General features: G+C 38.8%; 1 protein-coding gene and 1 long non-coding RNA gene across 4 annotated transcripts in view; one reads left to right on the top strand and one right to left on the bottom strand.

Moving 5' to 3' along the window:
- Positions 1-5,939, bottom strand: part of ZNF507 (zinc finger protein 507) — a 22,615-nt gene extending 16,676 nt beyond the window's left edge. For all 3 annotated transcript variants that reach the window (XM_076349181.1, XM_076349179.1, XM_076349182.1), the window contains exons 1-2: positions 5,889-5,939; positions 235-2,366 (exon numbers count right to left, since the gene is read on the bottom strand). In XM_076349181.1, coding sequence (XP_076205296.1) covers positions 235-2,361 — 2,127 coding nt within the window. In that variant the 5' untranslated portion in view covers positions 2,362-2,366; positions 5,889-5,939. The remainder of the gene's footprint in view (positions 1-234; positions 2,367-5,888) is intronic.
- Positions 5,544-27,608, top strand: LOC143165618 (uncharacterized). Its single transcript, XR_012996284.1, has 3 exons — positions 5,544-5,636; positions 26,679-26,751; positions 27,506-27,608. It is a non-coding gene; the product is annotated as an uncharacterized LOC143165618 (long non-coding RNA).

The raw sequence follows: 27,608 nt of genomic DNA on the forward strand, positions 1-27,608 counted from the left end.
GTTCTCAGGAAAATAACTTATGTGAGGAAGCAAGTTTATTTCAGTGGGTAAGGCAGAATAATTATAGCTGAATTGTATATTAGGAAAGTGCTGCTGGCAATAATCCCCAACTGTAATGACAATGAAGCCAGGATGTCAGACTGAATTAAGTCAGAAAGAGGGATCATCAGTTATTAAAAAAGTAGCAAAATAGGTTATTTAGCTATTATAGACAGGCACAGGAAAGAACTTTACCTTATAATGAAAGGATTCTTCACATTGCTTGCACTGATACATTCTTGTTTTGCAGTGGTTGATCATGTGGCTCTCTAAATCCTTACTATTGTCAGCAATGTGTTCACAGATAGGACACTGGTACGGCTGCCTCTGACGATGGACTCTCAAGTGTTGTTTTATGTAGCCCTTATTACCACTGCTATAATGGCAGAGGCGACAGCGGTAGGGTCGATCTACATTAGGTATATATTCTACTAGGTTACTTCCAGGAATATTTGCATCATTTGCATTTTGGCATTGTGCGTTGTCTTGTAATTCTTTCAAAATGTCATCATCAGAAGCATTCTGATCTGTCCTCTCTTTCAGTTTTTCAATGACAGTGAGTAGTGACATACTGATGCCCATTTTAATTGGTGCTTCTGATAACTCTGGCCTTTCTTTCTGTATCTCAACTATTGCACATTCACTTTGGTTTAAGCCACTAAACTCCTCTGAAGGACTCTTAAGTGAGGATACCACTTTAGAATGAGCCACGCATGGGCCATCAGCTTCTCCCTGTCCTGCACCTGCATCCACGGCATCTTCTCCAGTCAGAGACCTGAAGCTAGACCTTGTTAGTTCTGCAGCTCTGATAGGCATTGTAACAAGAGCTTCTGCGGCTAAGGAGTGTAGTCGTAAAGACTCTGAATTTGTCCTTCTTCGTGCAGGAGGCACATTTTCATCAGCTGTTACGTTTTGATTAGAGCTTAATTCATTATCTTTCTTCTCGGTATTATTCCATCCTATTATTACTTCTTGAATTTCACCTGAACGATAAACTTCATCAGGCTCTTCACAGGTAACACGGGACTCCTCCGAGATTAATTTTTTTTCTGTTTCAATGTCAGTGTTCATCAAGAAAGGCTTTTGTAAGACACTTTCTTCAGCACCTGGCAAACGCTCTACTATTACATTAACGTGACCCTTTTTATTTGGACTACAATTGATGATTTTCTGTGCTGATGAAAGTAGGCTATCAGTTATCATATTATCCTGTTCTGTATCTGATACAGTCTCCTCTAAAACCTCTGTAGTAGGAGAATGCACTACAGACTGATTTAACATCTCTTCCTCTTTTACATTTGTTCCTACTGGCGATTTACATGACAGTTGCTCAGAATTGCAAATCTGAAGTTGAAGAGAAGGTTCACTATGGATATCAAGTTCATTGTTTTCCAAAGAAAGAACAACTGTATCCACGCTATGAGGTGTGTGAGCTACAACCCTCTCTGACAAGTTGATGGTTTCATTTTCTTCCTCAAAGATAGGATAGGAGCAATCAACCTCACCTGCATGTTTCCAAGCGTGTGTTTTCAACATTCTTTGCTGACCACAGGTGTACCGACAAATTAAACATCGGTACATGCCATACTGCTCATAAGTATACCATTTTCTCCTACCCGTTTCAGACACATGAGTAGACTGAGTTATATCTTTACATTCCAGATTTCCTGTCTGATCAGTCCCTGATTTGACACCTCCTTCCACTGGCCCTTGCAAAAATGAACTTGCGACATTTACACATTGCTGCACTTTTGTCGGGATGCTATTTTTACCATCATTCTCATGGTAATTTTGGAAGTGGGATTCAAGTTCTTCTTGGCTTTTGGAAGCAAAATGACATTCTGAGCACATTAATATAACTTCATTTTTCTGCCCATGTTGTTTTATATGTTCTTGTAGTGTTAAGAGAGAAGGTGATAGAAACTTACATAGACTACACTGGTAGCACGTCACCTTTTTTTTGCTTTGTGGAAGACATTCAGTCACAAAATAATCTGCTTGTAACTCTTCAGTCTTTTTAGTAGCAATAACAGATAGCTCAATTTCTTTAGCCGGGATTTCACAAAGATCGTCTGCGTCAAAGGACTGTGCAGAAGCATTAGGATGGGAACGTTTTTTCCCTATTAAAAGGCATCTTTGTGACTTCTCACTTTCAACTATTTTGCTTAGTTTCTGGATAACATGGATTAGTGGATCAGTTTTATGTTTTCTCTGATCTTCACTGTTCTGCAGTGTTGGGCCAATGACTGTTTCAGAAATCAGCACAGCTTCCTGTTCCCCAATATTTGGCATCAATACTGCAACACTGCTTCCTTCTTCCATAATACCTAGGAGAAAGGGGTTTATAAAAAATTAAAATGTATACCTGCACAATAATAAAAATACAACCCAGAACTATTTAGATTTCTCCCTCTACTAAATATGGAAGCCTAATGCCACTAACTTAAAAACTTTCAGAATGGCTATACAATTAGCCAAAGATTTTGAGGACATTTCGTGGATAGCGTAGATGCTATTCAATACAGCTGGACAGAATAATTCCAAGAGATCCTATAACTGCCTGCCTCCAAGTTGTACAAGGGCAAGATAAATATTTTTCAAGTATAGGCTGATTAGCATTGTTACAGCTATTGTCTTTTTCTTTACAAGGACTACACATTTGAATGCTAGACACTTAAATAGGCCAATCAATAGTAACTGGCATATTTATGTTTAAAAGCCATGATATGATATGAAAATGTATTCCTAACATACTTACTCTTATACACTGATGTCTCCTAAAGCAAACGACAATTTGCAACAACATCATTTACAAAAATAAGCAATTTTTTTCCTTGAAATGTTAGGAAAAGAAAGTAATTCTGGTATTTACTTGCATTAGTCATTTCGCTATGACTATATTAAAGACCATTCAAATGTCAAATCATACTTATTATAAATGTAATTTTCTAGAAAAGCTACAAATTGTAGCTTTTTCTACAGTTCCTTAATTGTAGGGAAAATCAATTGGTACTAAAGTTATGAGGAGTAATTTTTTTCTGTTTTGAGGGAAAGCTAAAGGCAATAACTATTTCCACTTACACTTCCTTTAAACATTTCTAACCATAAACCACAGGCAATAATGTGGTACTGTTGGAGGTTAAATTAGAAGCCAATATGTGTAAATTTACATGAAAACATACTTTGTGATGTGGGCGAAGCTGTGGGGTGAGGGGTGGAGGAGCCGGACAAAAAGTCTTACAGTGGAATTTACTTTTGAAAAAATGTCTAAAAATAACCTATTCAAGTTCCACTATATACACACACATATTTTATACACAATATATATTTTTATATACTGTATATAAAATTTAGAACATAAAGAGATGCCAGATATTTCTTTTATCAGTCATCCTTGAAAATGTATCCCAAGTTCTTTCATGTGGATTTTTTTTTTTTTTTTGCAAGAAACATACACAGGACAAAACAAAACTTCCAGAACTGGTCCTAAAGAGCCATGAAATCCACTGTTTTCTACTTATGGATTTAGTATACAGCAATATAATGAACAGACATATGAGAGTGGGTTCTGTGGTGCCCCTTTCCCACTACAGAAAAAATCTGGGCAGAACTGCTCAAGTTACCTTTATTTGCCATTCAACTTACAATTCAGGTTATCATCAGAACTATCAGTATAAGTAATGTTGATATCATTCACACTTCATATGCTCATGTAAAGTATTTCAAGTTGAAAATGCAGCAATATTTTGCAATTCTGAATAATTAAGAAAGACAAGACTACTCTCTTCAGTGTTATTTTTCAGTGTTAGTTTGAAGAATATTTACTTGGTAATGCCTAAAATCTACATTAAAATTGAAAAATTAGTAAAATATAAATACAGCCATAGGGCAGTTGGATCCATGATAACTAGAAAACTAAGCAACTTAAGGCCTTATGCCTTTAGCTGGATCTATGTAAGCAGATTAAAAATGATCAATACTGCACTGCAATAGTACATCAAATGGAGGAGATAGAAATTAAAAAATAAATAAATTTAAAACAAACAAGTATCATTTTACGTAAGAGTATACCAAACAGCTTGCTTATTTAATTCAAGTTCAGCATCATCTTATTAACAGGAATCAATGTATGTATCCACAGAGTTACTATTAAACTGAAACATCCATGTATTTAACTTTTTTAATATAAACCAGTAGATGTCTCAATGTGCATTTTCTGCTTCAATTTCTATTATCCATTTGGTGCAGTATATGAATGACTAACTCTTGTCTATGTGGCTAGGAAAAATTTTATCCCTTTCTTATAATATCTTCAATTATATATTAACTTAAAAGTTTAAGGTTATTATTCGAAAACCATCCTATTTAGTTATACAAAAATACTTTGCTGTTTGTTTCATACTGGCTGTAATATGTTTAAAAACCATTATGAAAAGTAAACAAATGTGCTTTTTCCCCGAAAGCAGATTTAACATTACATGAAGTGCTCAAAGGAATAACGTCTACTTGAAATATTTTCAATTTGAGAATGGGTTAAGGAAAATTATAAGCACATGGTGCTACTTTAAATCATACTCGGTACTTTTAAACCTTTGTAAGTAATGCTAAATAGGCAAATACTTCCCCTACCTTTTTCATCTCGAAGCAGCATAGAAACTAAGAGGAAAGATCCTAGACAGACCATAAAAGAAAAATGCTGCCACATACTATGGCTATGTCAAAAATGAAAACAGAGAGCGTACCTTCAGATGTATTGATTTTGGATGCTTGCAGCTGATAGAAGTTATCAGATGTGTAACTATGGTGCATATATGTTATGTCATTCTTTGTTTAGAGTAAGTTTAATGCTTACTGCTGCACTTTGGTTTTTAGAGGGATGATAAGAATTGTACACGAGTATCTGGATTTTAATAACTATACCACTTTCACTGTGAACAAAGATGATTCAGTCTCCCATGACATAAAACTTCAGTCTGGCAAATGGCTCTGCCAGCACGTACCCTTTACACAACCCACACGGTAATTAAAATACGGGGTCTGGGGATGGCAAAGGGGCCCGAAGGGAAGATCCGGACCAGAGCAACACGCCTGTGTGCTGGAGCTGCCCGTTCCACCTGTGTCAAACACCCACTCGGGCAGCACGGCAGAGACAGGGTGAAATGCCTCCAGGTCTAGGAAAAGCCAACCACCTCTTTGCACAACAATCTAACTCGGAGAGGCCGGTCTGATCACATCGCGGCTCCTGAGGGCAGGGAAACTTCATCAGCGGGAGCTCCGTGCTGCCAACTGTCGCCCCCAGACAGCGGAGCCTCAGCCCCTGCCCCGGGACTGCGGCTCGGGGACGTCTGGCCGCGGGTCCGCGACACCCTCCTGCGGGACCCCCCTGCCCTGCCCTGCCCTCCGCGCTCTCCGCCGGCCGCCCCCGCAACCTGCCGCCACTCCCCGGGCTGCCCCCGCTTTATATCGCGCAGGTGCCGCCAGCGTGGCCCTCCAGCAGCGGGCCCGGCGCCCCAGGGTGGGCGAGGAGCAGCGCCCGCCGCTCCGGCGGCCGAGCCGCAGGAAGCTGGCCCGCCGGCGAGGGGAGGCGATGCGATGAGGTGAGGAATGCGGCCGCGGCCTGGGCCCGGCTCGGGGAAGGCTCCGCCGGGAGCGGCAGCCGCCCGCGGCTCCGCACATGGGCTGCGGCGCGCCGCCCCGGGGCCTGCCCGCCCGCCGCCGCGCCTTGCGCCCTACCTGCCGGCCGGCCGGCCGCCGGGCCGCCGCCGCCGCCGCCCGCTGGCCCCGGCGGCGCCCGGGGCCCGCCCTGTTTCTACCCGGGTTTTAACGAAGGAAAAAAAAATTTTCCTCACCCCCGGCCACCGCTTCAAGATGGCGACGATGGAGACCGTATCACGTGACCGGCGGGCTCGGATCAGGTGACCGGCGGGTGGACGCTGCCGCCGCGCCACCGCCTCCTCCCCGTCGCCACGGAGACGAGCGCGGGCCCTGCCGCCGCCGCGCCCCGCCTCGTCCCTGCCCGCTGCCGCAGGGCTCGTCGCGCCAGGCACCCAGGCCGGTGGGGCTGCCACAGTGCTGGTCAGCCTCGCCGCCACCGGCCCCTCGCCTCCACGCTGGCTCCGTCCCTCAGGCGAGGTGGAGCCGTGTCGCGGTGCAGCTGTGCTCCTCTGGCCCTCTCCGCAGGCCGCCACCGGCGGCCTCTTGCAAGGGCGGTATTGCTGTAGGTGGCTCCATCGATACGTGTATCACCTTAAGTTTCCACTCCGCCCGGAGGCCCAACAGCGAGGCACGGCCACCCGTGATGGCCTTGTGCGGCTGAGCTGGTGGCTTTATTCAGAGTCTCAAAATAATTGGTGTTTACCTTGTAGCTCCTGTGCTTAGGTGATCTGCTGGCTTCTTGCCTTTGTCAGTCAGAAGTTCGTCAATGTTCCAGTATCCAGTGCCAAGCCAGGCAGCACGATGTGCTGCAAGAAATGGCATAGTCTCCCAAAAGGTATTTTCCTTCAGCACAGTTTTCAAATGATAAACATCTGTAGTTAAAAAAAACCAACACAACAACCCCCACATTTTGAGTCTAAAATGGTAAATCAATGCAAATGTTTCCATGTGTAAATTGCAGAGAACTGACAAAAAGGTTTAGCAATTTAAGTTGGCAGGAATATGGAGTTGAAAGTATACACTGCGTGTCAGGGGCAACCTTAGAAGCTGCATACCAGAAATGTTACATGCTGTGAATTTATGAGATATTCCATATAAACGGAAAAGTAAGGGGAATAATGAGTTTCAGAAGTGGCTCATGGCTAGGTGATGGCAAGTAAAATCCAATGTTCATTTCCAGAAAGGGGCTTGAAGCGTATTGATGTGGAGGGGTCTACAGTTGGATTGGGGGGGGGGGGAGCTGGTAATATTGTAGCAACTTTTTGTAAGTTCACTTCCTTCCTCAGCTGGGAATCTTGTTAATGATTGTATATTGTTTCATGGGGTAGGAGATGCGTTTGAAATATTGGCAAATCAGGTATTCAAGAGATGGATTTAGCAGTCCTTTCAATAGGCATTATTTCATCTCTAATTTTACTTTGTTACTTTGATTCCTTGAATTATGAAGCTCTGTTTAATTGTGTGAAGTTTTAAGACACTTCAAACCTTATCCTACAGTCTGTGTCTTGATAAGATAACTTTGGTAAGATTTTGGTAAGACTTTTTTTTAAAAGAAATTGCTGTGGGGAAAATGCAAGGATACAACCTGTCTTCTTAACACCTACTAAAATACATTTCATTTAAAAAAAAAAAAAAATTGAAGCTGCATAGTATTCACAATGTCAAATGTAGCGGTAGGAATAATAATAGCAGTGTTGTGGTTTAACCTGGCAGGCAGCTAAATACCACACAGCTGTTCCCTCACTCCCCTGCCCCCAATGAGGTGGGGGAGAGAATTGGTGGGGGAAAAAAAAAGTAAAATTTTGCGGGTTGAGATAAGGACAGTTTAATAGGACAGAAAAGGAAGGGAAAATAATAATAATGATGATAAAAGAATATACAAAATAAGTGATGCACAATGCAATTGCTCACTAACCAATGCAATTGGTTAGGCATTGGCCTAACCAGTTCCTGAGCAGCAGTCACCGCCCCCTGGCTAACTCCCCCAGTTTATGTGCTGAGCATGACGTCCCATGGTATGGAATGTCCCTTTGGCCAGTTGGGGTCAGCTCTCCTGGCTGTGCCCCCTCCCAGCTTCTTGTGCACCTCCAGCCTTCTCAGTCGGTAGAGCACGGGAAGCTGAAAAGTCCTTGGCTAGTGTAAGCACTACTTAGCAACAACAGTGTGTTGTCAACATTGTTCTCATCCTAAATCCTGAACACAGCACTAAACCAGCTACTAGGAAGAAAATTAACTCTACCCCAGTCGAAAACAGGATAAGCAGCTTGTTTCAGCTTTTTCCGACATATTAAATGGAGCCTTTTCATAGAAATGTGATTATTTTTCATGGACTCTGTTCTTTTAAAAGCTTAGTTTCCACTTCTGTATTTGTCATAGTTTAATTAAGCAGTTATCTGAATTGAATCACTCTTGTAGATACAGAACTCTCACCCTTCTTTTTCCAATCAAAATATGCTAAGATCTGATATGTCTGGATTAAAAATACTGGGTTGATAACGAGTAATGGTCTCCATACACCCTGTTATTCTCTGTTGTAATTAAAGCTGGACTAAGTTAAAGATTTCATTCTCTGTGTAAGTATGATTGTACAACAAAAACAGATTTAGATTTTACACTTTTACATTAATTTGAAAGGCTTCTTAATTCACAAAGTTCTTTTCATATTTTTCATTTTCATTGCTTTCGAGTTGAAGGAGACATGAAACCAAATGAAATTTGGATAAGGAAAGTATCCCTGAGTGGTAGAGATGACACACTTGTATTGAGCATAATATGTTCAGAATGTTGACGTTTTTGTAGAAGTTTATACAAAAGTGCTTTGTAATTACTGTAAATATGTACAGAATGTCAGTGGCATGAGTTTTATAGTAAACATTATAAGCTTAATTTAAAAGAGTAATACATAGTCTAGAAACACCAAGTAAATTTAGAGCTACATCAGCAAAGATGCTATCTTGAAGTAGATACATGCAAAGTACACACACTTTTATGTACACTTCTAAAATCAGAGAAATCTACAGGTAGTAACTTGCCTATAAGGTGTCTGTTAATTCTTTGTGGCCTCAGTCTCAAACTCTTTTCAGTCATCAAGGTTAATGATTAGGCTTATTTTCATTAATGACTTGTACAGCTATGAGTTATATAGTTGTCAATAAAAAATTCAATTTAGCCCATGAGTTTTCTACACTTTCGTGCCTGGCTGTTCCAAAACCATTCCAAAAGCTTTATAATTTTCACATTATTATAATGTATTATATAAATGGGGTCCCTGAATCTCCTGAGTGGAGATTAAATAAACTGCTTCATAGCTCTGTGTACAACAGAAGTGCATCTTGCATGGAGCACTGGTTGGAATGGAGGCCTTGGCTTGTACACCTCTTCCGGGGTGAAGATTGACCAAGAGTACTGTGTGAGCACTTTGAGTGACACGTGAAGAAGTAGGTTTTTTTCTTTTATATTTCACTTAAGTTTTAGGTCTTGGCAGCCTGGAGGTGGCCTTTATCTATCATGAGGTAGATCCACCATAAAAAAGTGAAATTCGCAGTAGCATTGCAACACTGTTGGCAACTAGGAATTTTTCTGTCATCTTTATAGACTAACTGCAACACATGAGCCTGGACTTAATTTTTCTCAATCTTTTTGGATGACAGAATCTGTTTCATATTGTCTGTATCTGCATACTAGGTTTATCTGCTCATAGCTGTTCTGTTTCTTGGGGGGGAAAAAAAAAAGTCCAGAGTGCATAAAATACAGTTGATTATCACATGAAAAATAAAGTTTTGAGAGTTTCTCAGTTAGAAAATGGTGGAAGAATTTGTGTATAATTACATAGGGGCATATGTATTGGCTACTTCGATTTATCAGGCTGGCATCTTGGGAGTCCTTACTGTGAAATGGAGCCCCACACAGGGGACATTTTGCTCCTTTAAATATAGAAGTTTGCAAACCTGGTGTATAATGTTTCAAAATACAGAGAGTAAGAGAGGAGTGGTAAGAACACTGTAGGAAAAAATGATACCATGTTATTCGTTTATGAAATAGCACTATATTATATTCTGAGAGAATGTATTGCCAATGGATTAAGAGTTATTAGAAGTACTGAAAAATTATATGGGGAAGAATGAACACTACATTGCTTCATTTAGAGAGAGAATATAATAGAACGGGATAGATACATAAGAATAATAAATAGTATAAAGTAAATAAATTACACTTTAAATATGCTTCTCCTACCGTTAGACTAATTAGATATTCAGTGAAGTTGAATGGTTGCATTTTCAAAACAGGTAAGGCAAGTTTTAGAATTTTTTTAATATATATATATATATATAATTAGCCTCTGGAACTTGTTGCTACAAGATATTGTAGAAAACAAAAACTTTGTAAGAGTTAAAAAAAATAGTTAAATTTTTGTATATATATAGAGAACATGTACAGCTGTTCCAGATAGAATTAGAGATGTGTTAACAATACGAAATGTCAATGCTTTTAGTATTGAGGCAAACGTTGATAGGAGTTACAAAGAATCTTCCCCTGTGAAAGGGGTGTATGATGTTTTAAGCGATGAGGTTTAGATTGCAATGTCCTTTGAGGTGATTGTGCTTACCTGCTGTCAGAACCCGAATGTCGTATACAACCCTTTTGTATAGTTAGTTAGTTATCTTTTTTGTTATAGCCTCAGAGGTCTTTGTGCTTTGGCACTGAGGCATTAAAACTGAGCAGAATTTATATTATTTAGATGGTTTATTTTGCATTACACAGCCTTTTCTACTACAGAATTAGGAAAGTTCTGTATTAAGTGATATTTCAGCTGCAACAATGACATCTAGGCGCTGATTTATATTAATTTAATTTAGATACATATCTGCTATTTTTTGAGAAGATGGTTACTAATATGTTTACTAAATATAAATTATTAGTATTTCCTAAAAAGCTGTAAATCTGATATATGTCGTATATTCAGAGAATAGCCATGACATTTTTAACTTCTTATTTTTTGTTTTGTTTTTCCTTGATCTGTCTTTTAATTATTTTAGTACTGCTAACACTGCAAATCAGTGAATCTCTCTCATTCCTTTAGACCTTGTATTTTTTCATGACATGTTATCAAATGATGAGATTTTTTTCACTCTATACTTTACATATACTTTTCTGTGAATTAAAGGGAAATCTCTTTGACTCTGCTTTCCTATATGACTTATTCTGTCTCCTAAAATCACATCTACTTTATTTTGTACAGGAAATGAGACCAAAAATCCCTATATTCAATCCCCTGCTTCCCCCAGCTTTATGGGTGTGTAGATATAGGCTTGACTCCAGATTTAAACCCTATGATTCAGGGCCACCTCTAAGCTATACGTAAATCCAATTTTATGTGGGCAAGTAAGTGTATACGTAAAATACGTAATTGCAATTTAGAGATGATTTAACAGCATCTGTTCTATTATTTGCAAACTTACTTTCTTTCCCTTGAATCTTAGTTATTTGACCATAAGTCACTTATTTGGAATTGCTTTTTACAGAAAAAAATTCTATATTTCTTTCTCATCGGCTTCTTCACTTATATTTACAACTTTTTCTCAGGAATAAGAGAATATAATTTTTTGCAAAATTCCTCTTATGCCATTCTGTGGAATATATTGTACTATCTTTAACATACTAAGTTTTCATTGGTATTGAGAAAGAGACCTGAATAAGAACTCTTGAGTGTAAGAAATAGGGAAAGGCTCATCTTTTTCCTTAAATATTCCTTAAAATTTTGAAGTCATGTTTGTGGTTTTGGGAGTGTTACTGACTTGAGCAGAGAATTTTGAGTCATAGAGTTTATATAGCTGGAGAAAAGAAAGAACCAAGCAGAACTGAAAGAAGCAAAATTAAACTCTAAATGTTAGGTGCTCTAAAATCTAAAACTTATAACTATATTTTCATAGAACCTGCCAGTCAGTTGTTAGGAGGCACTCAATTTGAAAGAATGTGAAAAATCACTTGACATGAGATTGCTGGTGATATACTAAGAGTATATATTTAATAGTCGCTGGTCACAATGTTGTTTTATTTGTTCGCATGGTTGTATTATATAAATGCTCACTTGCAGTATGTATTCCCTGCGGCTACTCCAAACCTGGCGACGGGCACTGCAGCTGAACCAGAGAACCAACCCATGCCGGTATCAGTTGCCCCTATACACAAGAAGAAATGTTGGAAGTGAACATCAGCTCATTCAGTAAGGGATGATGAAAAAGCAGGGCCATCATGAGGAGAGGAGGAGGAAGAGAAAGAACTTGTAAATGAGACGGAAACCACCTGATCCCTATCCTTGAGTGAGCTGTGAGATATACGAAAAGATTTCAGCCGTCGTCCAGGCGAGCACGTTATCACCTGACCGCTCCAATGCTGGGATAATGTGGCCAGTAGCCTGGAATTAGAGGGTAGGGAAGCCAAGCAGCTGGGATCCCTTTCCAGGGATTGGAAACAAAGTGATTGGAAAAGGGGCACAAGCCCTCAGTCTCTGGAGGCGACTACTGTCAGGTATGAAGGAAAGGTATCCCTTCAGGGAAGACGTTATATGTCAGCCAGGCAAGTGGACCACCATGGAGAGAGGTGTTCAGTACCTGAGGGAATTAGCCGTGCTGGAGGTGATTTATGATGACCTGGACAATGAGCAGTTATCCAAAAAGATGAAGTCAAGCGCACACGACCCACGTGGCAGAAGTTTGTACGGAGCACACCAGCGTTGTATGCCAACTCATTGGCAGTAATGACCTGGAAAGATGGAGAGGAACAAATGGTGGATGAATTGGCTGGCCAACTCTGGGAATACGAAGAAAGTCTCTCTTCCTCCCTCATCTCGCCTGTGGAGGAACTGTCCTGGGAGTTCCAGCAATTCAAAGAGGATAGGTCCTACTCCCCACCTGTATGGACGAGTATCTCAGCCATTAGGAGCAAGCATTCTTCTGCTCAAGAGAGAGGATATAAAGGGTACATGCCATGGGGCACCCTATGGTTTTATGTGCGTGACCACAGAGAGGACACAAGGAAGTGGGATGGAAAACCTACCTCGACCCTAGAGGCACAGGTACATGAGTTGCAAGGAAAAACAATCATACAAAGGGGTTCTTCCAGGAAAATTGCTGCTCCAGTTTCCAGTGAGCAGTTCCCCAGACACAGTAGAAGGGCTGATCTTACTCCTGATCTTAATGAAGGGACTTCGGACTCGTATTCACAAGAAGTGAGTAACAGGTACTATGACCAGGACTAGAGGGGCCCTGCCTCCAGCCAGGTGGAGGAAAGGGACAACCGGGTTTACTGGACTGCGTGGATTCGATGGCCTGGCGCATCAGACCCACAGGAGTATAAGGCTCTAGTGGACACTGCTGCACAGTGTACCCTAATGCCATCAAGCTACAAAGGGGCAGAACCCATCTGTATTTCTGGAGTGACGGGGGGATCCCAACAGCTGACTGTATTGGAGGCTGAAGTGAGCCTAGCTGGGAATGAGTGGCAGAAGCACCCCATTGTGACTGGCCCAGAGGCTCCGTGCATCCTTGGCATAGACTACCTCAGGAGAGGGTATTTCAAGGACCCCAAAGGATACCAGTGGGCTTTTGGTATAGCTGCCTTGGAGACGGAAGAAATTAAACAGCTGTCTACCTTGCCCGGTCTCTCAAAGGACCCTCCTGTTGTGGGGTTGCTGAGTCAAAGAACAACAGTCCAATTGCCAATGGACTGTTGAAGACTACGCTGAGAGCAATGGGTGGTGGGACATTTAAACATCGGGACACACATTTAGCAAAGGCCACCTGGTTAGTCAACACTAGGGGATCTGCCAGTCAGGCTGGCCTTGCCCAGTCAAAACTTTTACGTACTGTAGAGGGGGATAAAGTCCCTGTAGTGCACGTAAAAAATGTGCTGGAGAAGACAGTCTGGGTTATTTCTGCCTCGGGCAAAGGCAAACCCATCCATGGGATTGCTTTTGCTCAAGGACCTGAGTGCACTTGGTGGGTGATGTGGGAGGATGGGGAATTCTGATGTGTACCTCAAGGGGATTTGATTTTGGGTGAGAATAGCCAATTATTTGAGCTGTAGGATGTTAGTTGCTATATAATACTGTATGTCATCACTACTATAGTTGTTATATGCCATATCAATGGTATTACAGTAAGAATCACCTAGATTAATGAAGAATGAACTTTGGTGAAATCAAGCAAAGTGCAGTGGTGATGGGACCAAAACTGGCTTCAGCATGCAACAATCCAACACCATGTACCATCTCTCCTGCCCCGAAGGACTGTTATGACAGATGGAGCCCAAAGTCATGGACTGAATGAACCCAATGGACATTTTATAGGGATGGCCCATAAACTAAGGGAATAATATCTCCATGTATATATATCAAAAGACAGGAAAAGTGGTGGTGATAAATTAGAATGTATCGGACAGTGGGGGACCTGGGCATGACATAGATGGTATAAATAAGGGGTTGATACTGTCCTGGTTTCGTCTGGGATAGAGTTAATTTTCTTCCTAGTAGCTGGCATAGTGCTGGGTTTTGGATTTAGCATGTGAATAATGTGATAACACACCGATGTTTTAGTTGTTGCTAAGCAGTGTTTATACTAAATCAAGGACTTTTCAGCTTCCCATACTTTGCAAGTGAGGAGGCGCACAAGAAGCTGGGAGGGGGCACAGCCAGGACAGCTGACCCCAACTGGCCAAAGGGATGTTCCATACCATATGATGTCACACTCAGTATATAAGCTGGGGGGAGTTGGCCAGGGGGTGGTGACCACTGCTCAGGGACTGGCTGGGCATTGGTTGGCGGGTGGTGAGCAATTGCATGACTTGTTTTTCCTGGGTTTTGTTCCTCTCTGTTGTTGTTTTCATTACAATAATTTATTATTACTATTTTATTTCAATTAGTAAACTGTTCTTCTCAACCCATGAGTTTTCTTGCTTTTGCTTTTCTGATTCTCTTCCCCATCCCACTGGGGGGGGAGGGTGAGCGAGCGGATGCGTGGTGCTTGGTTGCCAACTGGGATTAAACCATGACACACCTGTACCAACAGAAGCTTTTTCATATGGAAGTTATACTGGCACAGCAATTATTTTCACAACTGCTGTATCTGCTGGTTTCATCTGTGAAGTAATTGAAAGCTTGTTTCTGTCAGTGATATTGGCAAAACATAATTATAACTGCATTCTATATTAAATTTTACATAAAAATCACGTCCTTAACTACTGTTAGTATGTCAGTAGATAATTTTTACAGACTTGGTCAAAGTATCACAATGGAAGGTCTGCAGTGAACGTAAAGCAGAAGAGGATAAATCTGAGCTGTAGTTGAGTGTGAATAGGACTGGAGGAAGGAAGAAACAGGACAGAAAGATTTATAAAAGTCTTAAAAAATAAGTAACAATTCCTTTAATTATATTTTTGCCTATATAACATGAATTTTTATGATTCTGTATTGAAAAGGAGTGGGTTTGCAATGGTGACTGAAGGTAGTAGGATGCCTTATGACTTGAAGAAATGCTTCAAACACCGGTGTTCTCCTGCCTTTGAAAAAGTACATTTAAAAAACAGCCAAACCATGCCATATTCTACTTAATTCATATTTTGAGGCAAAACACGGAATCAAGAGCATTGGATCTTCTGAAATCAGGGCACTGCAGGAGAAATTGTTAGGGGATGAGCTACAATTTGTTGATTCTTTGGACTCAATTCTACAGCGAGCTAGGGCAGTGAAAGCCTCTGAGAGTCAACAGAATCTAGCTTTCCAGTTAGCCTGTCCCTTTACCAGTTTAAAGTTCTCTACAGTTGTGGGAATGGTATTGCCCACTGGTCAGTGACAACTGGACCCTACTGCCATCTTCTCTTTTTTTTTTTTTTTTAAAATGATAAATTAGTAGGTGTGATTCTTAAGAGGTGTTTTGCCGTTGTCTTCAAAAGACCCAGGGCTTCTCCTAGCTCTTAGAACATGCAGTTTTCTTATGTCTGTATTAATATAATGGCAATGTGGTCTGTGTACATGTATTGAGGACAGATCTGTTGTAAGTTAGTGAAAATCTTAAGGAAAGTTTGGATTGGTTTTTACTGCTGAATCGGCCATGGGGAAGCTCCGCTTAGAATAGGGACAAAAATTATTTAGCTATATAGAAAATATCAAGGCAGTTCATAGAGACTTGCCACATGATGGACTATCTTTTAATGTCCATTATTATTTTCCCTCTTTATTACTTTGCATAGATACTGATATTTTTGCCAGCTTACTCCAAACAGTGCTTTCTTAGGTATGTAATCCAATTAAGGGAGTGTAGAATGTGATTTATTACTGGCAGTTGTAGCAAGGGGAGTCATATGCACAAAAGACTCCTACAACAACAGCAATCTACCACTCTTTTTTTTCTTGTTACAGCCAGTGAAAATACAGAAGTGTCCTTTGCATTCTTAAGAGAAATTAGCTGTACGTGAAGTGTTGCATTATAGCAGGTACATACTGATCCCAGTTGTTACATTTGCCATTCGTATATGCCCCAGTGACTGTCCTCGGTGTGTGTTTTACACATTCAAGAGAATTCATTTGTGAATGATAAGCTGCAATAAGAGTGGAATCAGAGCCTACATTACATAAATTAATATTTCACATGTAAAAGGAGATCCCCTAAAAAGAATTGGACTCCCTGGAGTTCTAATATAGCTAATATTCCTGTAATAGATTTAATTGCTATTTTTTTTTTTACAGTTGTAGTTAAAAGGCATTACTTTTTTCCTCCTTGTTAAATCAGTCATCGTAGACTAAAATACAGTAATTTCTGGTGCAGGAAGGAACTTCTAGAGTATATACTACATGCTAGCTCCCAAAGGATAAAGTACCACCACAAATTTGTAAATCCAGTCAGGTGTGAAACTCTGGTATACCCATGACTTAATTTCAGTATCAATTACTAATATAGGCCAGAATAAAGGTATGAAGGTTTCCTGCTCAGCATGGAAACTGGATAAGTTAAATCAAAAAATAACAAGTGCTTTTGAGTACTTCTCATATCATTAAAGGGAATTGTGGACCAGTCCTCTGTCCTTCAGTGAACGCTCTGACTAGTCCTGGCAACTTTCCTTATGTTCCATAGATTGATCTCCTCCTGCCGACTTTTTTTACTTGAAGTGTAATCTGTTTTTTGCCAAATGAGATTAGGTAGGGTTTTTTAATCAAGCATATAGGTGCTTGAGATGGGTTTTAAGCAGTAGATTGTAATTATAGAGTGTGACATTTTTCAGATAAGTTCAGTGTAGCAGTCATGTTAACCTAACCTTGATAAATTTTGCAAAATTTATATAGCTGACCACATATTTGTCATGTGTATGATGGTGTGAGGCTTCTGTTATGTTCCTGTAGAACTTTTAGGAGTAAAAACTTACATAATTTCTGAGCATCTGTACAAACACACAACACTGCAGATGTTTCATAGTGCCCAGTAAATACATTGTTCCAGTTTTCTTCATTAAATTATTTATTTGGTCTCTAAAACCTTAAATAAGAAAATTTACACAACTTTCCTATCTGTGCTACGGAACGTATTGTGCACTTGTTCCCTCAAAATATATATTAAAATACTAACATAAATGTGACAAACTGGAGTTCTCCATCCTACTGTGGTTTTCATCTGAAAGTTTAAAAAAGCAACAAACAAACAAAAACCCTGGAAAGGTGCTGGACCAAATTTTTAATTCCCTTTTCAATTTTACTAAGTCAAATTCTTGTTCATGAGTTTGTGTAACAATAGGACCTCATGGTTTGGCTCACTTTATGAACATTCCTTGACATCCAAAGATTTTTTGCTTTAAGCCTTAGCACTGTGTGCGCCTGCAGGTCTGCAGGTGCATGTGTATGCACTTCCATGTACACAGAGACATAAAATTATATTTTCATTGCAAATATGCATGTGGAATCTGCACACAGTGAGCATCAAACAACTACATGAAAAAAAAGGAGTCCGTTCATTCTTAGTTATCGAATCTTGCTACTGTTTATTAGATATGAGTAGACCAAAATGAACCATCACACTTTTCTGTAGTGACCTTGAGGTGGCAGCAGCATTACATTCAATTCTGCCATACACCAAGTCCATTAAAGGTGAAAGTAAAATTTGCAATAAATCAAAATAATACTGATTGTTATAATTTTATTAGCAGAGCATTAAGTCAATAAAACTTATCTGAAATGTCATTTGCATTGTATACAATTTTTACTAGTTATCAAGTATGTTTTAAAAGCATGTTTAAAGCAACCAAATGAAGAAATCGGTCATAAATTGTTGGAAAGCTGGGACTTGTCTAATGGTGTAGTAAAACTAAAGTCTGTTTTGATCTCTTGTATTGGAAAAGACTGTTTCTGAAAGCATTTGTTAGTACAATAATGTCTTGTGTCTTGACTAACTATATTTAATGTCCTAATGTCTGATTAAATATTTTCCTGCAAGTTGTCAGGTCCTTTTTCATTCATGATTTTATGTAGGAAGGTCATCTAATTATACGACACCCTTTCAGTGAAAGAGAATGTGTTTGTTTCTTTTAATAATGAGGAATAATGAAACTTATTTATGTTGGAAGTCAGAGAAATTTATTGGAGAATTACAACATGAGAAACATGAAAATTAAAAAACCCCTTTTAATAGCATATTCATTACCACGAAGCTTGCAGGTAATGAAATAGTTGTATGAAAGCCAGTATATTGGGTGATACGATATTGCTCATGTCAGTTTTCAGGACATGGTTATTATGCATTTCTATGTTGTCAATTATTATTAGGTTACTAAATTATTATTAGCTAATTAGTCAAGACAGGAGGCACTGGAAGAAAAGCTTAAAAGCACGTGTTTTTACAAACTTCTAAAACAACTTCTGGCTGGGAAGCCAGTTGGTGTGTAGTAATACCCCACAATGATCTTGCCGTGTGGGTTGCATTGCCGCTCAGGTATTGCTGTTCTGCCAGACTAACACAAGTTTAGACTAGAAGTCAAAAGAGATATTTATTATACAACTTAATGATGTTGAAGAAACAAACCATTCAAAAGTAGTTACCCTAACAAATGCAGAAAAATGTTAGTTATGTGTTTATACATCAGTTAAAAACTGATTTGAAGGAACCCTTTATGTAACTGCTGCTAAAGGAGTCCCAATAACTGATTAAAGATAGCTTATGTAATAGTTAAAATAATTCAGTGGTAATTGAATGAAAAATAATGTTATATTGTTTATTTAAGTTTTAGGTTTATACTAAGTTATGATATTTAGACCTGTTGACCCTTCTATTCTTTACCCAGGTTTCACTTGTTTTGTCTGTTGACCAATTGTACCTTGACAACTATTTCAAACCCTCATGAAATAAGAATATTGCATGTAAACAAGTACAGAAGTATATAAACAAGTATATAAACAAAAATATAAATATAAGTTGAATTACAGCTTCAGAATGATGTGTTATTAGATTTAAAAAGCAGATAGAGAATCACAGACTACAAGCCAAATGGAGGTTACAACACATGAATGCTGTTTGGGCCGTGCCAGTGGTTACTAAAGCCAATACAAATACTATTACTTCACTAAGACATAGATCTGGTCTTTTACTTCTTCTGATCTGTACCGTAGTTTTCTCTTTGTCACACTTTGCTGTTTCTTAAGCTGGTTTCTATGATTTTACAAAATTTCCAAAGGTATGAATGCAGTGAGTGGCAAAGAAGCAGAACAACTGAGGTAACACCAGTATTCCTGTGAGGAATGTCATTCACTGTGGTCCTCTTTCTTCTTTCTTTCTGATTTTAACCTTATGGCTCTTTATCATCAAAATATATTTACCTCAGAAACAGAAGTAAGGCAACAATATATATGAGCTGAACATAGTTAACAAGGAAACTAATGTAATTTCTTAGAAATATATAGAAATGAGGCTTAGAGGGTACCCCTCATCTCCGTAGGTCAGGAACCTAGATTATCAGTATCTCAAAAGCAGAGATGTGCTTTTTATTTGTCTTTAGAGCACCATAAACACACACTTTGTTGGAGAAATAAAAAAAATTACAGTTGTCACAGTGGGGGCTCTTTGTAAGTATACAAAATTCAAATAAACAGGTTGTCCTCAACTTCAGTGGGAGAAGAATCTATTATAGATGTTGCAGAATATTCCAGAGATTTTGACCTGGAGCCAGTATTTTAGGATTTATTAAAGTGTTAGTTTAACATTTGCCTGATGTTTGTGCACTGATGTTAAGCGAGACCTTGTTGTTAAGACCTTGTTGTCCTGAAATCACAACATTGCTGTCTTAAACGTACCATTGCTATAGTGAAATGGAAGGTACCTGATGTGATCTGTCTCTTTCAGTTAAGCTGTGTAGTGTCTGATAAAGGGTATTTTATTATTTCGTGGAATAATTTGTATAGCAAAGAATATATTGCAAACTGTTCAGTTAGCAATGTTTGGTAAAATCACATTACCTAGAACATTAAAACAATCATTCTAAAACATGATTTATAATGATTTGAACATGTTTGTAAAAAATAGATGACCATTGTACATTTACAGTTGACACAGAGGTCCCTAATGTCAAAAAAGCACTCGTGACCTTGATGGGTAGTTGCAATTCCATTTAAATCAATTGCCAATACAAGTCAAATGAAGTTCTTATGGCTGTCTAGTGTGCACTTCCCCGTTCTTCTGACATTATTGTTCTACTCCAAGTCATTCTTCAATCTTTTAACAGCTGAAAGGGACCTGCATTCTGCAGCTTTATGGGAAAACAGCACTAAGTTGTGCTTCTCTGTGTTTTGAAAGCTTCCACTCTTTTTCACTGACTTTATTTCCAAGCTATCTAAGCAAACCACATCCTTTTCTACATAAAATGGAGTACTTGGTCTGATGCTGGCAAAGCCAATTATTTCACTATTACAATGAATACAGAATGCATTTTCTGTGCCTACAATTTTACTGGTCATTCATTTAATTTGAAAAGAAACGGATCTTTTAACTCTGAAAACGAGATCTCGTTGTTAGTTTAGCCTTATTAAAAGCTTCCATTATATTAAACATGATATATTCTAAACATCATTTACATTAAAAATGAAGGTGAATACAATTTTTGGGGTGCTTTGTGGGGTGGAAGAGAAAGGGACACAGCAACTCAGAAAAATAACTTGAAAATTTATCCTGGTTTTGTGCATGTCTGGACACTTATTTCTTCAAAGGATTTTGTTAAAATTGGAAATTAATATACAAAAAGTGATATGAATTTGTTAAACCTTTTGCTCAAAAGAGAAAATCCTTGGATATGCAGCACTTTCTAAAAATATCTGGGTTTTGTGTTATTAACTTACTTGTAATGTTTTTGCTCTTCTAAGTGAATTTAAGCGTCTACCTTTTGACAAGTGGGAATATTAAAAGGTCACATCATGGCACAGAGTTTACAAGACTGAAAAAACCCAAGTACAGATACTTTCTCAAAGACAGATAATACAAACTGTGGCTAATCCTCTCCAGCCCGCCCAAACCTCTTTCATTAGTCCAAGCTTTCAAAAGATCCTGTATTAATGAGAATAACAGGAAAACTCAATTTGACCGATATGTTAACATTAAATACAGACAACAACTAATAAGAATTGATAATGAAAAAAGTGATTCTGGTTGCCAGTGAAACCTGGCTGGGATAGTATTAACAGGTTGCTGCAATTAACGCAAAACTAATCACCAGTCCTCCACGGAGAAATGCAAATTGCAAGTTGTTAGAAGGCCTGTTCTGTTCAATAGGATTTGTATTGCAGCTAATCCACTTAGCAGCATCTCATGTTTCTCTGCTGAGGTGTTTTTTTAGGAGGTAATGAAGTATTATTCTTTTCTAGAGATTCTATGGATTTCTTTAGTTTCTATATTTTGACTCTTCTGTTTTTACTAAAAATGTGAGTATGTTTGCCTGCTCTTTCCTTCCCATTCCCATGGGGTCAGATCAAAGTAAGTGGCCCTATTTTGCTCATTTTCCTAACCGCTGGAAACTGTATTATATGAAGCTATAGCTATAGAATTGACCACGTACAGGAAATGCGTTACATAGGCTGTCCTCATCTGTGCAATTGAAATGCAAAGATTCTGCTGTATTTGAAGTTCCAGCCATCTGCTGGTGGGCAAGAATAGCTCCATAAAACCTGCATTTAGTTACCTGTCTTTTAGTGTTAAACACAACATGAAACAAACCTTTGTGCTTTGTGTTTTGTTTAATTCATTCATTTAAAAGTAGTCATAGACAACATTGTTTTATTAAATAGCCTTTTACTCCTCCTGACAGTATATATGCTTACCAGCAGTCGGTAGGAGGAAATGTATCAGCTATGGGTTGGTCTGTTCCTCAACAAAGAAACGTGTCCCTAAGCCTGGGTATTCAAATACCGTGACAATTTCTGAAAAGAGTAGCTATGCTGAATGGAGAGAGGTAGAATGTGTCCTTATGACATTGGTAGGATCATAGGAAGACACCTTTGAAGGAGGACACTGAATCGCATTTACCTCCCATTGAAACAAATGACAAAATCCTTAATATTTGTCTTTAATTCACTGGAGAAGCAAGTTCAGGCTTAGTGTGGAAATGAAGAACATTGGAACACTAATGCTTGATCTTACAAACCCAGTTTTGATGTCAGTGTAAATATCATTGCTTTTAATTAATTATGAAGGGATAATTCCTTTCAGAGCAAGTGTAGCATGTGTTATAAGTAAATTTTGTATATAAAAAGACAATGTTATTAAAATTGAATGTTTGGCAAATATTTTGTCCAAAAGTACACACAAGTTGGTCGGTGTTTGTTTTTTCACCAAGTGTTATGTTTTATTGCCATTTTGAAGCTAAAGAGCCAAAACATAAAGGTTCTGAAATCTCTTATAAACTGTATGCCATTGAATGTTTGACCTTTTATCGTATAATATAGTCTTTTCATACATTGAAGATCTTGATCCAGATATGCAACCAAACAAGAACAACTTCCAGAAAAAGAAATAATTTTGGTTTGTGCAGCCTTTTACTCTGACATGAAAGCCATTTCTAAAAAAAAGCCATCTGCTACTTTATTGTTTGATATCAGCGGCAGAATAATGTCCGATTTTAATATCATACTGCTTGGCTACTAATTTGTTTTGTGACATCAATGAGTCAAAGTAGAGTTCCTGATAGAAGAACATCAAAAGGAAATTAATCTCCCTGTGATAGTATTAATAATTTCAGAATGGATGTGTTTTGCTCAATTACTGTAACCATTGAAAGCTGTGTTTTTGTGGACCGTTAGATAAGTATCACAACTGCTATACAAATCGAGTGTGTAAGAACAAGACTGGTACTCTTTAGTAGCCAGTCAGGAGTGTCATTACTGATGGACAAGAAGTTTACTGAACATTCTTGGTTGAATTTTATGGTTACTTAAGGAAAGGAGACATGGAGGTGGGGAAGGGGGGAAGCTGTCTGGAAAAAAAAAAAAAGTCACTTTTCAATATGTGGGAGAAGATGGTGGGCCTGGCATTAAAAGTAGCATCAGCAGAGCTTGTAACCAGAAATTAACTGTGTGATAGTGGAAGAAATTTAGTGCAAATGGAGGCTAATTGATAATAAATTTCAGGGATACTAAATACATCTCAGGAAAAGATATGTGTAAAAGTATAGTGTACTGGAGGTGTCATAATGTGTATTCAGCATATATCTCCTGAAAATACTGTGGTTTTTTAAAGTATTTTTAGTTTACTTTTTTTTTGTTTTATAGATAATCCTTGTCAGATGAATATAATGTTTGTTAGAAAGCATGTTTCTTTATGTAGCCTTCCCAAATATCCATACAGTTTCATTCACATCTTTCCCTACAAATAGATATAGATATATACAGGATTTGACACAATAAAATAAATTAGGCATTTGTAGATACAGATCCTTCCAAGTGCTTACACAATTCGAGAGTGGGAGAAAGGGTTACTACAGTAAAGCATGCCTGTTGTAGCTACACAGCATGATACACACAGACAGACTAGGACTATATTTAGGGTTCCAGTTGTGTGCTGAGAATAGAACTAAATGAGTACAGAGTCCCAAATGTGTCACCGAAATAAATATTGGCAATATGAATGTGTGATCAAAATATCCAAATATATCGGAGACCGACCGCAGAACTTAAAGTCAATAATAATCCAGGTAGGGATAAGATTTCAAATAAATCTAATATTCCCCTCTTTTTATATTTACTGTATTTAACTTTCCCCCCTTTTTTGTCATGTTCCCCCCTCAACTGCAAGTCAATAGTGTTCATCAGCCTGGGGATGTGGTGGGTTGACCTTGGACTGCAGCCAGCTGTGCACCCAGCTGCTCTCTTATCTCCCTCCTCCACAGGACAGGGAGAAAATAAGATGAAAAAGCTCAGGGGTCAAGATAAAGACTGGGAGATCACTTACCAATTACCGGCATGGGCAAATCAGACTTGACTGGGGGAAAATTGATTTAATTTATTGCCAAACAAAATAGATTTGAATGGTGAGAAACAAAGACAAAATTAAAATGACACCTTCCTACCCTCCCCTCCTCTTCTTCCCAGGCTCAACTTCACTCCTTCCTTCCTGACTCCTCTACCCACCGCAGCCCCAGCCAGGGCAGGGGTTTGGGAATGGCAGGTTGTGGTCAGTCGGTAACAGTTCATCTCTGCTGCTCCTTCCACCTCACACTTTTCCCCTGCTTCAGTGTGGGTCTCTCCACGGGCAGCAGTTCCTTCAGGAAATATCTGCCTTCTCCGGCATGGGGCCCTCCACGGGCTGCAGTTTGGGTGCTACCCCGCGGTCTCCCCACAGGCTGCAGGGGAATCCCTGCTCCGGCCCCTGGAGCATCTCTTCCACCCCACATCTCCTCCTAGCTCGGTGCTTGCAGGGCTGTTCCTCACACTTTTCCTCACACTTCCCCCTCGCTGCCGGGCAGCGTTTTGCCCTTTCTCAAATACGTTTCCACAGAGGTGCCACCAGCGTCACTGACGGGCTCAGCTCCGGCTGGAACCGGCTGTGTTTTGGCGCGTGGCAGCCCCGACCTCTCCTCACAGAGGCCAGCCCTGCCGCCACCCCCAAGAAAACCTGGACACGGACACCCAACACAGTGTACTAATTAGCTTTGTACTAATCATCTCTTAATTTCTTTATTCATGTAAGACTGCCACTGATATTAATGAGCTTATTTTTTGTCTAGGAAGGTGCAGTGACATTTTTATGATTCCATAAAATTCCTAACAAGGCTGACATACTTTTTTTCTAGATCAGCACCGTGAGAATGAGGGCTTTTTTCTGCATTGACTGAGATAAAATCAGATGCTTTTACAAGCACTCTCCATCTGATATACTGTAATAAAATCTTGTATTAAGGACAGTAGGTGGGTGGGCAGACAGTACGGTGGAAAGGCTTCCACTGAATGTCAGTAGAAACCTTGGGAGGGTCAATACAAATCTAACCATCAGCATCTCCGTTCTAGTCTCTTCTTTACCACCTCCTTTGCTCTCCCTTCTGCCCAAGCTAGAGTTTTCAAAGGGAAACCAACTTAAAAGGTGTTTGATAGTATGACATTTGAAGGAACTGCTTCACAACAGTCACAGATTCACAGTACACCATTTTGATCACTGCAAATATGCTGTTTGGATTGTCCCCACCTGCTTCAAGGGTGACGAAGAAAGTGATAGGAAAACTGTGAAGTAATCCTCCTGTAAGCATTGAACAAGAGCTTGTTCCCAATTGCTGTCATGGAAATTAAAAGAAACCTTCCTATACTAGGGGATACAAAAGTTTGTCTCTTTGTGGTTTTGCACACAAATCCCAAGGATTCACTTTATCTGCTGAAGTCAGAATTTTTTTTTTTTAAATTTTATTTTTTCTTTTTCTACACATGCATGTTCTAAATAGCATAGACCTTTGGTGAATTATCAGAATGAGAGATGATGTCCCCACAGCAGTCTTGGGAAGCCATTCAGGAAGATGCCCTTCGCGTACCATGTTCTTTTGTTCCTCTCCCCCAGGAAGCACACTGATAATGTGCTTTCAGAGAACAAACTCACCCACTTCCCCTGGAAGCCTAGTTCAGAAAACCTCCCTCTTCTCCAACTTTTAAATAACTTCAGATCTGGAAAGCAATGAACTCTAAATATGTTTTTAACTGAAGGAATATTTACACAGTATTTGTGAGCATGGAAACAGTATCTGTAATTAGGGCTAATAGCTTATCTTCTTTATAAGAGCAGGTAAAGGTCGTGCTACATATAAGCATGTGGAGTTAATGTCCATTTAGGTTTACTAAAAATCTGCACTGTCTACTGAAAAATTTAGGTTATTAAATACATAATACATTGTAACTCTATGTGCAATGGCTATCTGTTCACTAGCTCTCTGCTTTTCTCAATTCCTTCTACATAACATTTTTTATAAAGATACAACATACCGTGTTTTGATGGAGTCCTGCAGGGAGCGATGCAATTAAGAATGTTATGCAATAAGACATTCTTTTTCTTACACATAATGTATTTGGGAGCATCGTACATGCAGGCAAAAGTGCTGAGCTCAGTAATTCAGGTCTTTACATCTCTGTACCGTATTGGCTGCTTTAGCAGTTTTAGCACAAATGTAGTAGTTCCAAAAACAGTATTAATGATAAGAAATGGAAAATAGTTCATTAATTTTTTGTACAATAATAATGAGCATGTTACTATCTAAAGGTTTGCCAGATGTTAGTTACATTTTTCCATTTTAATAGAGATGGCTTATATCTGAAAAGTTCTCTAAAAGAGTGGTGATGAAGCAGAAATAGGCTTGATTTTTGACACTCAAATGCAATGTCATTGTCGGTTAATACTTTTTCATAAATTATAAAAAGTAATAATGAGAAAAACCTATCTGGTTACCAGTCGTTTTGTTAAAGCTGGACTTTGTATTTCTTGTCTTTTGTCCAGGTTTTCTTTAAGTTTCCCAGATGTTGGACTTCCTGAACAATCTTTTTGGTGGATTTTCTGCAGTTGCATAAATGTAAGATGAAGGAAATCTTCTTATAATATTTACCCTAAATTTTTGTTTTTCTAATGATAACATAACTTCTACTCTCTTCTCACTAACATTCACAAGAATTCCATTTTACTTTCCCCAAACCGGCTCTGCTAATTAAAATAAAATGGTAAAAAGCTTGCTTTATAATACCGAATGCAGTAGTTCAGTAGGAAAAAAAATCCAGTGAATGAGTTTTTAATACTCTGATAAATCATAGCGATACCTTTTGTTGCCCAATTAATTTACTACTATGTACTGTAAATAATAATAATTAATAGCAGTGCTGTTTTCCTAACTTGGCTGGAGTTACCATCGTGACCCTTGGTAATGCTGCAATAAAAGATTAAACCTTTTGAACTGTAGATGTGGGTGAATGTCTTTTATGGGAAGTAACACAAAGTTTCAGAAGCTAAATTATTAATCTTTTGTGAATTAAACTTGAACCTGTTAGGTAACTGTGAAAGCTTTATAAACAAATATCTGATAACTGAGCAAATACATTTTGTTATGTATGTAAGAGTTTATTGTATTGTACTTTTAAGAAAAAATGGAGAGAACAATGTATTCGGTTATAGGAATTTGTGTCTTACTATGCATAAATGTTCTGTAGACTTGTCTAAATTAAAACCATGAGGAAATGAAAAGTAATAATTTTCCCCTTTCCCCTTTTTGGAACTTACAAGTGATCACGCTAACTTCACGGAGTAGTTACAAAACATTTTTCTCATACTGACAGGTTGGGTATCTGTGGTGATACATTCCTGAGTGCTCGCTGACACATTTGTTTGAATTCTGGGTGGTGGTTTGCTTTCTACGCTTTAAAGGAAAAAAATGGGTTC

The sequence above is a fragment of the Aptenodytes patagonicus genome, chromosome 11 (assembly GCF_965638725.1).
Source record: "Aptenodytes patagonicus chromosome 11, bAptPat1.pri.cur, whole genome shotgun sequence".
Taxonomy (NCBI): Eukaryota; Metazoa; Chordata; class Aves; order Sphenisciformes; family Spheniscidae; genus Aptenodytes; species Aptenodytes patagonicus.